Source organism: Sardina pilchardus, chromosome 7 (assembly GCF_963854185.1).
Source record: "Sardina pilchardus chromosome 7, fSarPil1.1, whole genome shotgun sequence".
NCBI classification, from domain to species: domain Eukaryota; kingdom Metazoa; phylum Chordata; class Actinopteri; order Clupeiformes; family Clupeidae; genus Sardina; species Sardina pilchardus.
Genome location: NC_085000.1, coordinates 9123320 through 9138319, shown reverse-complemented (window position 1 = coordinate 9138319; position 15000 = coordinate 9123320). Strand labels below are relative to the sequence as shown.

The window sequence follows — 15000 nt, the reverse complement described above, 5'->3', positions numbered from 1 at the left end:
GTTGAAAAGGCTAGTCAAAAATAAACAAGTGACAGAAGTACACAAAGTCTCACTGGCAGTCTGCAATGGTCCTATCAAAGAAAAAAGAACAAGAAAAAAGTTCTCTGCCGCATAATAATGGGGCAAGAACAAAGATCTCTGTTTCCATTTTTAACTATAGAGAAATCAGGAAAAACAAGTGAACAGCATAACATGCTTCAGGAGCAGAGTTTTATATAGCACACTCTCTTTTCCAAGGCTGTGAGGAAAGTGAGTAGTGACCATATTTATTGACAAAATACAGACCAGTACAATGGGCCAGTCCATTACTGCATAGGATATAATTTAACTTCCTGTTGCTCCCTGGATACATTTCAACGCTAAAAGGTCTTCTGGTTATGTAATCCAGACCTTGTTTTCACATCCACAACACAAGTCTAACCTCTACATTGCCCATGGTTAAAATGTTCTGCTATTTACAGTAATACACAGTAATACTCAGTGCCTTGAATTAGCAGTTGGGTTCTAAAACCTACTAGTGTCATTGCATTAGTAGTACTATTACTAGTGCCTTGCATTGGCAGTTGGATTCTAAAGGCAGACAGGAAAGAAACAAAGAGGCTCAAATCCCTTCACTGCTGAGGTAATGTGGTTACAGTACATACAGATGATGTATGACACAGGAAGTTTGCGCAGGAAACTTTTTACGTGCACCTTTTCCACACAGCTTTACACCACCTACTTAGCGATGGACAGGGCTTTTAAAGCCAGTGCCCTTCTGATAGCATTACACCGTCTGCTTGGCTCGTTTGCCCGTTTGTGTTGTACATTATACGTTTTTGCTTACCCACCACCAGCCTGGGTCCATCTGTCTGATTTGGATCTGCTTTTAGTGTTGGAGGGACTGGTCCTGACTAACTACAATCACTCTTCCTTGTATCTCAGATAAAAACCAAACACATCCTCAGCCAAGTAAATTAAGTTATTTGGTGCTTTAAGACCACAAAATAGTCTTCAAGGCATGGGAGGCACTAGGGTTAGGCAAGGGTAAGGGTAAGGGTTAGGTTAAGGTTAGGGTTAGTTGCCTTGAAGTCGACGGTTGCAGCGCTGCCTAGTCGACAATGTCGGCTTAAAACTAGAGTGTAAAAGACCATGTATAGTAAATGAACATTTGGCCAAATCAACATTGAAACAAACATGGTTTACTTATAAAAATATAAGCATGTCTGTTATGTCAGTTATCTTCACTGAATCTCACTTTTATTACACTCTGTCTGTGAGGAAACTTATGACACTTGATTGAGTGTTGATTGTGATTGACACTCTAGTTGAATGGATGTTGAACTCACCATAGCGAACCCCACATCTGCTTTCTTCAGAGCGGGTCCATCGTTGGTCCCATCCCCAGTCACAGCCACCACTTGCCTCTGCTCCACAACAGTGCTGTCAATGATGCCTGCATATGAACACAGCAAGCCTTACCGCCTGAACAGGATCCCATCCAACGCTTACATCTACAATCTAAGATGCATTAAACACTGGCGCCAGCACTGACATAATCAACACTGGCATCAACAGCGGTACAATTTGATGTGCGATGACAAATGCAGATATGTGGTTTGTTTACAGGCCTGGCAGAGGAGATGCCTGAGTGAATAACACAGGCTCAGAGGTGTCTGGTGCAGACGCCTGACTAAAAATGACTAAGCACTGACCTTTGACTAGAGTGTGTTTGTCAGTAGGGGATGACCGAGCCAGAACTCTCAGCTTGGGCCAGATCTTGTCAATCCTTTCCTGTTCAATCTGAAGGACAGAGAGAGAGAGACAGTGATAAAGAGAGGTGGAAAGAGACAGAGATAAATAAAAGAGAAAGAGGAAGAGAGAAAGAGGGAGAGAGAAAGAAAAAAGAGAGAAGAGGGAGAAGACAGAAGAGGAAGAAAGAAATGTGTAATGCTCAGTCATAAATAATTCATCTCTTACATATAGTCCACTCGGTAGCTTTTAGAGGTACAGGGCAAAGGACAGAGAGCTCTTATCCACATCAACAAACAAGACCAGTGATAAAATTGTCCTAACTCACCTCTCCTTTCTCATTCCTGATTCGCCGGTTGAATTCCTTGCCATCGATACACAGGAAGTCCTCGCCAGGCTGGATGATGCCGCACTTAGCTGCGATGGCACGGGCCGTGTTGATGTTGTCGCCTGTCACCATGCGCACGGTGATGCCCGCTCGCTGGCATTTGCGGATGGCGTCAGGAACCTGGGGCGAAGAGAGAGCGGCGACTCAGTGGGCATCAGGGCGAGACGCGCACAACAACACAGATAAGCAGCGTGACACAACTGACACAGAGATCAAAGAGCAAAATCAACATAGCGCAGTGTAGCAGAGACAAACACATGCAAACAAACAAACAAACAAACAAACACACACACACACTCACACACACACACACACACAGGCCCAGACATTCCTAGACATACACATGATCTTCCCCTTTGCGTACCTCAGGTCGAACAGGATCCTCGATCCCCACCACGGCGATACAGGTGAGGTCGGTGACTATGTCGGCCTCCTGTTCCCAGTCAGGTTCGGGGTCGGCAGGGAAGTCCCGGTAGGCGATGCATATGGTCCGGAGGCCTTCGCAAGCCATGGGCTCGATCACCTTCTTCACCATCTCCTCGCGGTCCCGTGGTCGGAATCCACGCGCATCGCCACTGGTACCCAGAATGGACGAACACCTGCCAGTGCCCAGGAGAGAGTGGGTGTTTAGCGCTATAGCTCAGGAGAGAGTGGGTGTTTAGTGCTATAGCTCAGGAGAGAGTGGGTGTTTATTGTTTAGTCATAACACATACAGTACAAACACACTCTGAACAAAAGAGAGCATCCACTTGCTGCTTCCATGTGCCAATCACAAACTCAAAACATGGTGCAGAATTGTATAGAGCTAATAATTAGTCTACATAATGCCACTCCGCTTCATGAAAATGAATAAGGGCTTTAGCATGCAAGCTGAATGGCGACACTAAATAGCAACTGGCAAAGTATTCGTGATGAATGAGTCTCCTCAAGCATGAACTAAATCAAAACATCACTTACGGCATGGACTTCATTTGGGTGCAGTGTCCTTGAAATATAAGACCTCTCAACGTGATGTTTTTCATTACACACATTGTGTTACATTGGTCTTGCATTCAAAAGTTAGCCTACAATGCCCTGGCATTATGGTACATTACACAACACTATGACATGAAAAAGAATGAAAATTGTTGAATACCACAAATTGCATATGAACCCAATGACATCGGATACTAAAAATACTTAACACACAAACAGTCATACTAAAAATCAAATGATGCAAAAAATAAATATACTAATATATAAAATAATTTAAGAAATAAGTTAGTATGAAATAGTTTGAAGTGTACTGTCTCATCCCCACTCATGCTCACTGAGAGTGCTTCACACTCACTTCTTGAGCAGGATCTCGGAGGCTCCTTTGCTGTAGAGGCGGAAGGAGCGGTCGGGCAGCTGGATGACGGTGCTCATGGACTTGCGGACGGAGTTGAAGGTGTAGACCTTGTAGAGCTTCTCCTCGGGGATCTGCTCCCTCACGGTGGCGTAGTCCCGCTTCAGGTCCAGCACCAGGCCCAGCAGGCCACACTCCGTCTTGTTGCCCACCTGCTTGGCCAGGCCGCCCTCCACATCAGGTGGCTGAGAGAGCGAGAGGAGAGAGAGAGATGCTTTTTAGACGGTTGATTCACCCTGCTCCTAATAACCTCCCACGGGAAATGCAAGAACGATTCCAACATCCCAGCACTGATGGGATCCTCATAGACCATCTTAACAATCAGAGAAAAGAAAAGCGCAACACTGCTTGATCCACGATACAACCCATTTATTAATAAACTGACATTTATTAAACTGAGTGGACATAGAATATTCAGAGCATAACAGAATTCTATCATAACCCAACATTTCTAGCAGTAAGCAGAAAACAATTCACACAGCTGCTTGGTACAGCTGGATAAGTTAGAGCTGGATAAGTCTAAATCTCATAATATTTTTATAAGGTTGAGATGGATGAGTTGCAGTAGATTGCAGTTTGGTCTTCTGTGGAAGAGACTTTAGGCAGACACATCTAGAACATACATAGTGTTGTACCTCTGGATATTCAACACACACAATTAAGCATCATTGGTCTTGGGTTCAGTTCTAAAGAATAATATATTGTTCTAGAGAACTGAGCCCAAGAACGATGATGCGCCCTGAGACAATGGTTTGACAAACCATTGGGCTAAAAATACCTGGCTTACATTCTATGTGAAGGGACAGTAGATGGCCATCAACGAGATAAAAAAGATGGTCCACAAGCAAACAAAAGATCGCACTGAGGCCTGACAGATGTGTGCACTATACTCGAAGACAAAAGGGAGCCATCCATTCACAATCTTGGAGGGCACTTCAGCCTGGTCGAAGAGACTCCCTTACAACACACAATTGCCCAAAACCTGCATTAATGTGTGTTTAATATCTAGATGCAATCTGAATACATTTTATCTGGATAACATTTGCACATCATAATAGTATAACATACAGTATGTCATTAAATTCAACACATCTCTCTTTAGTATCAATGAAATCTGATTTCACCTCCCAGCATGCTTTGTATTGTGCATGCTTTTATTCCAGGATATCTTAACATGGCGTCTCCATGGCCCTGAAGTAATCTGAAGAAGTCATCTGAGGTAGCTATCAAGCGTTGCAGGGAAGCTAAACCTGGCATGTGACTGAAGCATTCTGTTTGCTCTGCTTTTGCTCCAACAAGTAGCTTCCACTGTGATTAATGGAACTAGTTACACCAGACGTGACAGCAGCACATACATTTTAAAACAATGAGACCAGTTCTCTAAAACAATTTTTACGGTCCGTGAACCGAGCACTTCAGTTGCGGACCGGGTGTAGCCTGGGTGTGCTACGACACTGACAACTTTAGTTTCAGCAATTTCATTAGTTAGGATTATGTTATCACCGACAGAGATCCACAGTCAGCAGCTCACAGTACCTAAATACAATGCTGAATTCTGATGGACATCTGGTCACATTCCAGTAACTGAATAGAGATTTAAACTAAATCAACCCATCTGGACCCTCACCAAGGTCTGGGATGTGCTGAAGGCACTGTTGCCACTCACAGTGGTCTCCAAGGTTGGGATATTACTTAATGTTACCCCCAGAATGTGCTAAATACTGTATGTGTTTAAATGTGTTAAACAGGATCTGATCACAATCCAAACAGGGTGTGATCCTGCAATGCAATGTAGTGTCTACAGGTATTTTTTGATGCTGTCAAGTACCATTATCTGATCATACTCCTGTAACACATAATGATTCAAGCTCGAAAGGTTACTTGCGACTTTAACCACGGTATGCTTGGCCCCCTCACCAAGATCTTGGAGGTGTAGGCACTGTTGACGGCGATGGCACTGACGAGGGTCTCAAGGGTGTTGCCGTTGATCTGGCCGGGGTCTGGCACCTCGCGGAAGTGCTGGTCACCCAAATAGGCCTGCACCACGGTCATGCGGTTAGTGGTCAGGGTGCCCGTCTTGTCGGAGCAGATGGCCGTGGCGTTGCCCATGGTCTCGCAGGCATCCAGGTGGCGCACCAAGTTGTTGTCCTTCATCATTTTCTGGTTGAGCAGAGAGAGAGAGAGAGAGAAAAAGAGAAAGAGAGAGAGAGAGAGAGAGAAGAGAGAAACAAGAGAGAGAAAGAGAGAAGAGAGAAAAGAGAGGAGGAGAGGGGAAAGGTAAGGTAATTCTGAATGCTGATGCCGGGCGCTAACCTTGAATGCTTTCTTCTATTGACTTAAGCATGCAGATGCACAAACACTATACACACAAATACACACACTCACAATATCTTCAACTCTGTTCACATGAAAATCACCACATCAGGACAAGGTCACATCTGATAAGGACACTTTTGGTCTTACAAATCACACACACACACACACACACACACACACACACACACACACACACACACACACACCTTACCTTCACAGAGTAAGCGAGAGAGATGGTCACAGCCAGGGGCAGGCCCTCCGGTACAGCCACCACCAGCACAGTCACTCCGATGATGAAGAACTTCACAAAGTACTGAACGTAGACCGGGGTGCACTCCGCCATCCACTGGCGGCCTTCCACCACAAACGTCTCGATCACAAAGTACAGAACCAGGATGATCACCGTGATGGCCGACATGACCAGACCTGGGCAACAAGAACAGAGGAAAGAGGCTTAGCTATCCAGACGTGTGGCTCAAGATGTGTGGGGGAAAAGCCAGATCTAGTCTGAATTTGACAGGATTGTTCAAATTCTGGAAGTAAACGATACTGCCTGAGACCAGCAGCAGTTAGCATAATTAGCACCACCGCTAACAGAGTCATGCCTTTGGCTCAACAGACCATAATGCTCTTGGGGATGTCATTGTTGTGAGCCTGGGGTTGAGCCCACATGGCTAATACTGGTCAAGACTCGAGGACTCAAATCAACACCCGAACAATGAAATGACGAGAGGAAGTGACCACATGATTAGCTCAGCTGCTTCCCTTCTCTCTCACTGTGGCTGTGTCAACTCTCCCCTCTGGATGTTCAGTCCTCTTCGTAGGCCACAAGTGTGCTCACCTGCTTTGCCTATCTGCACGGCCAGCTTGGTCAGCTTGCCCTGCAGGACGGACTTCTCCTTCTTGGGCACGTTGGTTTTCTTCTTCGTGCCGTCCTCCACCTCGCCGCCTTCCGCGCTCTTCAGAGGCTGCATCTCCATGGCAACGGCTCCATCCTGCTTCTTGGCTGGGTGGGCGGGATGTGAGTTTGTGTCATTACATACGGACAACACATCTGTCACGTTACAACTCAGCGACAAAGCACTCCTTGTCAAAAGCCCATTCTGCTGAGCAGGGTAGGCTACGGCACCGTTATCTATCTAGGACCAAAACAGGGTCATCAGAAATGACTGTGACCAATCTACTGTGGCCAGTACTGTACATTGGTTCCTCGTGTCATTGCTAGTACACTCTGAATGCTTAAAAAAAACACGTATAGAAACACACACTGGGAATACGAAAACTACAGCACCCAAAGGGGGCTTGTTCAAGACAGTAGCAGACACATACACACACATAACTTACATACAAACATATATATTCACAGATATACAATACATTGACAGGTATTTGAAATGAAAGCACGTTAAATGACATGATCAACTCCCTGACCTGTTAAACATCTCCCCTTATCTCTGTGCAGCTAAAAGCAGGAGCTTTGATAGCAGCTCAGCCTTGGGCATATCCAGCCTGGATCTGGTGTGTGTACGGGCCAGTTCCTGGCCAAATCTGACTCAAAGTGGTATGCAATCGTGGGAAATTGTGATGGTTATGCACATTGTTGCCATCCTTTTTGACACAAACCCGGAAATTCTGTGATTTCACAGAGTTAATTTGATTCGGATGATAGTATCTGTGACACTGCTGATCTGCCTTCCCTCTTCACTATCACGTGTAATTGAATTAGGCTCGTCTTCGGCCGTGCCATCTTAGATACTCGGCTGAGCCCTACAGGTTTTTTTTCACATCATAGTTTCTCACTCTCGCTCTTTCTCTCCCGCTGTCTTTCTTTTTTTACTCTCATTCCTTCTCTCTCTCTCTCTTTCCCACTCTTCATCTCTCTCACTTCCCCTTCTGACAACCTGCCTCATCTGGTGAGCATTCACTCTAGTACCTTTATTCTGATTGGGCTCCACTGCCGCATCTGGTTGCTTGCCTGTGAAAAAGAGACAGAGGGGAGGGAGGGAGGGAGGGAGAGAAAGAGAGGGAAGAGTAGGAAAAAAGAGGAAGAAATAGAGATGGGGGGACAGAGGGCGACAGACAGAGGCAACATGAGGGACCATGAAGCACACAGTGTAATTGAATGGCAAAGCGAAGGGACACAACACCAAGGCACATGGGACAGGGGACAACAATGCCTAAAACCACAATGACACACACACACGACATACAAACACGCGCACGCACACACACACACACACACACACACACACACACACACACACACACACACAGACACACAGACACACAGACGTACAGGTAGCACATAAACAGAGAGATGTTTGTACAGAGGGCACCAGGCCGCCCCTGACCATTGTCCTTCAACCCGTCGCCGTGGCGACACACTGCAGGCTATGATGGGATCTCATGGTCATGTGATCGACCATCATAGCACACGAGACTCTGGAGTTACTGGGGTTGAAGTGGGGTAGGGTGGGCTAGTGTGACATACCGTTGGTGATGCCGCTCTGTTTGACTGCCTCAGCGGACTGTGAGGGCATGAAACTACTGTCCTCTGTGGGGAGGGGGGGTGGTGACATTAGTGGAGTTATTTGGGCAAAGGTGTAGAAAGGTGGTGGGTGGGTGGGTGTGTGTGGGATGTGGGGGTCAGAGAGGAGGACAAAAAAAGGTGGAGAAAACAGAACAAAAACAAAGAAAACAAGAGCAGTGAACATGTGAACCAGTATGGCTGAAGAATGACACGACAGACTCCTACTGAAGAGCATTGTGTGCAGCTTTTCGGGTGATCCCAGAGGGAGAGGAGAAGAAAAACCAGGAATGTGACAAAAAAAAATACGCCTTTGAAAAATCCACACAAAGAAATCATCAAATGTTGATCATAGAAAACGACAAAAAAAAACTTCTGAGAACGTCATTCGAAACCATCCCACATCACGGTTCGAGAACTGTCAAAGGCAGCCTCAATAACCTTGCTGCTAACTTTCATGTGTCCCGCTCATGAATAAATGCAAATCAGAGGGGGGAAAAGGTTCCCTATCGTCTGTTCCCCTGTAAATATGGAACAAGGCTCCTTTTCAGGGAAAAAGCACCGATGGGTTTTAATAGAGAGATAAACAAAGGGAAATGGGACCTCCTACACTCTAGGGCCAGATCTGGGATCAGTCTGGACCAGATTCAGTTCCTACCCGGGAATCGTGCTTCTTACTTCATGTCAGTCACTCTCTACCTCTACACATTTTGCTCCTTCCCTCTCTCTCTCTCTCGTTTGTGTTCTCTCCATTTTCTCTCTCTTTCCCTGTCCGTTCCAATTCTCTCTCTGTGTTTCTCTCTTTTTCACTTGCTCTCTCACTCTACCTCTTTCTTCCATTCCATCACTTTGATTCCCCTTTTCTTTCCATCACTCTTTCTCTTACCCATCCTTTCGCTTTCAGATGATCTCTCATTCACTTGCTCTTCACCTGTCCCCCTCCCACTGCAGACCTCCCTCCCTCTCTCTCTCTCTCTCCCTCCCTCTCTCTCTCTCTCTCCCTCCCTCTCTCTCTCTGTCTCTCTCTCTCTCTCTCTCTCTCTCTCTCTATATATATATATATATATATATATACACACATATATATCTCCCCCTTTCTCTCCACCTCTCCCACCCCAACTTGCCTCCCTCCTTCTTCCCCCCATCTCTCCATCCCTGTCTCAATAATTGATCAGCGTCTCCCAGTATAACTCCGTGTCCCGCGCGCACGCTCCCGCTCACTGCAGTGGATGGCGGGTGGCGGCAGGCAGGAAGAGAGGATCCGTGTTGAATTATCCATGAGTCTCAGACTTTCAGACGAGGGCTCGGAGACGAGAGGCTGCACAAACACTCCCTCCCTCGCTCGCTCGCTCGCTCCTGTGCCTCTCTGCTGCCTCCGACTTATTCTGTTTCATTCATAAAAAACAGCCCAGCCACACCACAGCCCTGGGAGTCGGCTATGATCTTGTGTGTAGCCTACTGCACACTCGTTTAATCGCTCACTGCCATGGCAAACCACTGTGGATGTACTGGAATCGAGATCTTCTTTTGTATGTCTAGGGTTATCGCTAGCAAATGACCGAATTTTGTTTCTCTAAACGACCGGTGTTTTTCTGCAGTGTAAGCATATCTCTTTATGTGTGTGTGTGTTCTGCTTGCACTGCGAGCAACCTGTTTGGGCTGGTCCTCTCCTACCTTTCTTCTCCTTCTTCTCCTCCTCTCCCTCTCCGGCTCCGAGCAGAGTGAAGATGATCCCTGTCTGAGAGTTCACTCCCACAGCCGTCACCAGCATCCTCCCTGAGCCCTCCATCACATGAGTGCCTGGCAGAGACAGGGATGGAGGGAGTGAGAGAGAGATAGAGATAGATAGAAAAAGATAGATAGATACAGTAGATAGATAAACAGATAGATACATACATACATACATACATACATACAGTACATACATAGATAGACAGATAAATAGATAAACAAACACAGACAGACAGAATGGAACAAAACCGGATATGGACTTTCACATACACACACACACACACACACACACACACACACACACACACAATGGCACGCCAATTATCTCCCTGAATAAGATGCTAGTCTACAGACTTGGACATCTTCCTTTTCCAGAAATCCCCAAATGAAAGTAGACAGAATCATGTTTGGCTTTCTAAAAATATCCACTGGGGATGAAAAAAGCTGGCGCTGGCGTTTGTGCGCGCAGCTCAGGATGCAGGGAACTCAGAGATCTGATTATGCACATCTGGATCTGTCCCCCGTCTCTCATTCACTCGCATCCACACACACAGCACCAGGAAGGTCACCAGCTGGGCTACACGGCCACACACACACACACATCATCATCCGACCACGCGGCACCATAAAGAGCCCTTTTGCTTTAGCACTGGCCATACACATGTACAGGTGCACTATCTCTGGAGGATGGGAGCACATCTTGGGCTATGAGCACGGCAGTGTTTATCACCTGCCTCCATGCTCATGGTGGCTTTGTGTGTGTGTGTGTGTGTTTAGGTTAGTTTGTGTGTGTGTGTGTGTATGTGTGTGTGTGTGTGTGTGTGTGTTTTATGTGAGTTTGTATGTGTGTGTGTGTTTGTATAATGTAAATAATTGCCCCACTTCTGTTGAGGGCCCAGGTAATTTTCCCCTATCAGCACTCTCACAAGACACACACAGCAGCACAGACAAACACACACACGGCAACACATACTTGCTCATGTGTACATACAAAAAAAGTAATGCAATCAAATAGCCACATGTACAATCAATACCACAGATTCCAGTATCATTTAAAGCAACACAAAGTAAGAATGAGCATTTAGATCCCTTGGCATACTGGGTGGGTAATCACTAGGTACTAAGGTGGCTCATAAAACTCACAAAAACCTATGCTCAGCAACATAGAACATAGCGTAACACCAGACATTTCAGGTGCACATTGGCAGAGATGTCATTCTCTGGATTATGAGTCAAAGTATCATTAAAACGTGTTTGTTATTTTTGCCATTCTAAGGCAAAGGAGCAACATCGTGCAGCTTTCAAATGCAGCTTTTAAATGTGGTAAAATGTGTCACTGTGGTATTCCAAACAAGAGCAAAGGCAAAGCAGCTCACCAGAGAGGAGCATGGGGTCCTTCTCCACAGACTTGCGCACATGATCAGACTCCCCCGTTAGGGAGCTCTCATCAATCTTCAGGTCGTTGCTTTGAACCAGGATACCATCAGCTGGCAGGAGGTCACCTGTCAGAGGAGAGGAGGAACAACGGAAGAGCAGCGGAAAGGAGGAGATAAGAGGAGAGGAGGACAGGAGAAGAGAGGAGTGGACACATAGAGGAGCAGAGGAAAGGAGGAGAGAAGAGGAGAGGAGGAGATGAGAGAGGGAGGAACAATAGAGGAGCAGAGGAAAGAGGAAAAGAAGGAGAGGGAGAAGAGGAGATGAAGAAGAGGAGGAACAGCAGAGGAGGGGAGGACAGGACAGTGGAGGAGAGGAGGAGGAGAAAAGAGTAGAGAATGTCACTTAGATGTACTTAAGGGGATTTCAAAGGGGCCTGGCTTAGAAACAGTGTTTGAAATCGAGAGTGAAACTCTCTTGGATATATCTGGACAGATACTGCAATAAAAATGGCAAAATGTGAAATATCTATGTCTCCTGCTACTGTATGTCCATAAATACATCTCAGATAAATAAAGAAATGAACACCTTTTTTTATGGAATATGGGTCACATTACTGCCTGGACAAAATGGTTTGAATAAAAATAGGGCTTATATAAATATTTTCAGGGATATTTTAGCCTGCGGTTCACAAATAGAGAATGCAATGTATACGGTCTTTGCTAAACCCCTCGGAATTTCCAAATGCTCCCAGAAGCGGAACTGTACAGGTTCACTCAGCCCTAGTTAACAAGACTCATTAAACATAATTAGGCATCATTAAAATACTGCGTTTGGGGGGCTTGCAGAAGGAGTTTGATTTGTGTGTGTGTGTGTTTTTGTGTGTGTGTGTGTTTGTGTGTGTGTGGTGTGGTGTGTGTGTGGTGTGTGTTGTGTGTGTGTGTGGTGTTGTGTGTGTTGTGTAGGTGTGTGTGTGTGTGGTGTTGTGTGTGTGTGTGTTGTGTGTGTGTGTGTGTGTGTATGGTGTGTGTGTGTGTGTGTGTGTGTGTGTATGTGTGTGTGTGTGTGTTGTGTGTGTGTGTGTGTGTGTGTGTGTGTGTGTGTTGTGTGTGTGTAGTGTGTAGACTGACCGTATTTAACCTGGGCCATGTCCCCACACACCACCACCATCTCAGCCACGGGGATCTGGATGACGTTGCCGTTGCGCACCACGGCGAAGCGCTGCTCCTGCTCGATGCGGCTCTGCAGCCCCGCGGAACTGCTTCTCCTTGCTCCAGTCGTTGAAGGCCGTCACCAGCACCACGCACACCACCGACAGCAGGATGGACCGCCCCTCAATCCAGCCCGCCCTCGGCCTCGCCCTCGTCCTCTACGCCGCTCTCCACGTTCCCACAAGCTGGGCGAGAGAGGGACAATCAAGATCGTGTGACTTAGTCCATCGCAAAGGGGTCATCGCAAATGTTTCTCATGAAACAAAAAATAAGAAGAAGAACCCTGCAAGGGACTTCAACTGATCTGATAAAAATTCTATTTATCAACTGAAGGAGTTGACCTTTACTTCTTCCACAAGTTCAAAAGGACATGTAGCCCTTTTGTTAGAACAACCCACTTGCGAAGCTACGCCAATCCGACCCCATGGGTTTAGTGTCCAGGGTGCACACGCACACAGCACTGATTATGGACTTCCCGGCAGTGCAGTGCAGTCTGAGCAAATTGGCTGGTCAATAAGTGATCTGCATTTCTTTACAATGTGTTCCTAACTTAGGAAGAGTACCACAAATCATACATTAAATGCATTCAACGTAGTAGATGATGAGGTTTAAATTAATGTTCCTAAATCTCTGATGAACAAAATAATGATGTCTTCCTACTTATAACTGTATCTGGTCTATTAATGAACTCCATTGATGTTCTCCATTACAACATGACCACAGAATTTCTAATTGTTTCTTTTAATTCAAACAGTATTTCCTTTCCTCTCGTTTAACCTCAACCACCCCACTCCCTTCTCTGTTCTGTCTGCTTCCGCTCTCTCTATCTTCTTTCTCTCTATCTTCCTCTCTCTCTGCCTCTCCTCCTCACTCACACTTCTTCTCCCTCTCCCTCATCTCTCCCTCCCTTCCTTCCTTACTTTACTTTCCTCCCACTCAACACCCACCCACTACACTCGGTTCCTCAGTCACTCACTCCTCACCCACTCTCTGTCTCTCACTCTCAGTCAGTCTCTCTCCTACTCTCTCTCTCTCGCACACACACTATCCTCACATCCGGCTTACCACCGTTTACATGTATTCAATTCTGATTCATTTTTTGCCCTTCACTGACATGGTGCAAAGAGTCCACTTCTTATCCGCACACATCCTGTCAAGATGGGGCAGCATACTGGAGAGTAAACTCCATGAACTAGCCCTATTTGCAGCTTAGTCTATCTGGATGATCAACACTTCTCACATCCTAATTTTGATGTGTTTTTTAACACGGTTCCTCGTTTCTCTCTCTTTCTCTCACTCCATTCTCCTGTCCTCTTCTCATCTGCTTTCTGGCCTTCAATTACTTCCCCCCATCTGTCTCTATCGATCCGGACACACCATATTTATATTCATTCGCTCCCATCCTTCATGCACTTTCATTCTTCATTCCTCTGCCCATGTCCATCCCCTTCCTTCATGCCCTCCACTTTCCAATCAGTCAGAACCCAATGAGTTCGCTTTCCTCTGTTTTGATGTTGGAATCCGAGAAAATCTCTGCTTCCATCATTCCTAAAGTTGCAGAGTTACAGTACCAGAAACTCCTCTCGTCGGCCCTCATCCTCTCTCTCTACTCTCTCTCTCTCTCTCTCTCTCTCTCCCTCCTCCCTCCCCTCCCCCCTTACCTTCGCTCTTCCTCCCAGGTGGCTGGTAGAAGGACAGGGCCCAGGGAGATGATGGCGGCGATCTCCAGGATGATGAGGGTGACATCTGGAGCGCCTTCCCTATACCAGCTCTAGGAAGGTTTTGGGCTTCTTCTCGGGGGGATGAAGTTCTGGCCGAATGCCTGCCCCCCGCGCTTTTCCAAAGTCCTGCAGGGTGCCTCCGACAGGCCTGGAGAGAGTGGGAAAACACACACACACACACACACACACACAACTCAAGTCAACATCCCGTAGGCTGTGGATGTTCTACAGTATACCATATATTCTCTCCCACTAGACTTAATCAACATGCAGGCGCCCACATATCATCCAGATCAATATCCATACCTTGCGCTGTTATACTGCAGTTCCATTCAATTATTAGTTCAACGCACATATGCACTGCTCACCGTACTGTATGTATTTTATGCAACATCCTACACGATCACTAACACTTATTCAAAGCAAAGTGCTGTTAGCTCCTCTCAGTGCTCTTCTTGGTCCAAGAAACCGTTCAAATTCAATACTGCTGTGGAGAACTAACTTCACGATCATCTCTTGCAGAATTATAAAACAGAAAATCTAGTGATAAACCTCATCACTCAAAACCAAACATAGCATACTATTATCTTGACATACTGTAATCAGTCATAAAT

General features: G+C 46.1%; 1 protein-coding gene across 1 annotated transcript in view; it reads right to left on the bottom strand.

Annotated features, from left to right (window-relative positions):
- The window catches only part of atp2b3b (ATPase plasma membrane Ca2+ transporting 3b), a 39996-nt gene that overhangs the window by 16393 nt on the left and 8603 nt on the right, over positions 1-15000 (bottom strand). Inside the window, exons 4-14 of the mRNA XM_062540650.1 lie at positions 11457-11582; positions 10024-10149; positions 7756-7797; positions 6664-6828; positions 6034-6248; positions 5424-5666; positions 3450-3691; positions 2484-2718; positions 2060-2239; positions 1695-1782; positions 1329-1435 (exon numbers count right to left, since the gene is read on the bottom strand). Of these exons, the coding sequence (XP_062396634.1) occupies positions 1329-1435; positions 1695-1782; positions 2060-2239; positions 2484-2718; positions 3450-3691; positions 5424-5666; positions 6034-6248; positions 6664-6828; positions 7756-7797; positions 10024-10149; positions 11457-11582 (1769 nt within the window). The remainder of the gene's footprint in view (positions 1-1328; positions 1436-1694; positions 1783-2059; positions 2240-2483; positions 2719-3449; positions 3692-5423; positions 5667-6033; positions 6249-6663; positions 6829-7755; positions 7798-10023; positions 10150-11456; positions 11583-15000) is intronic.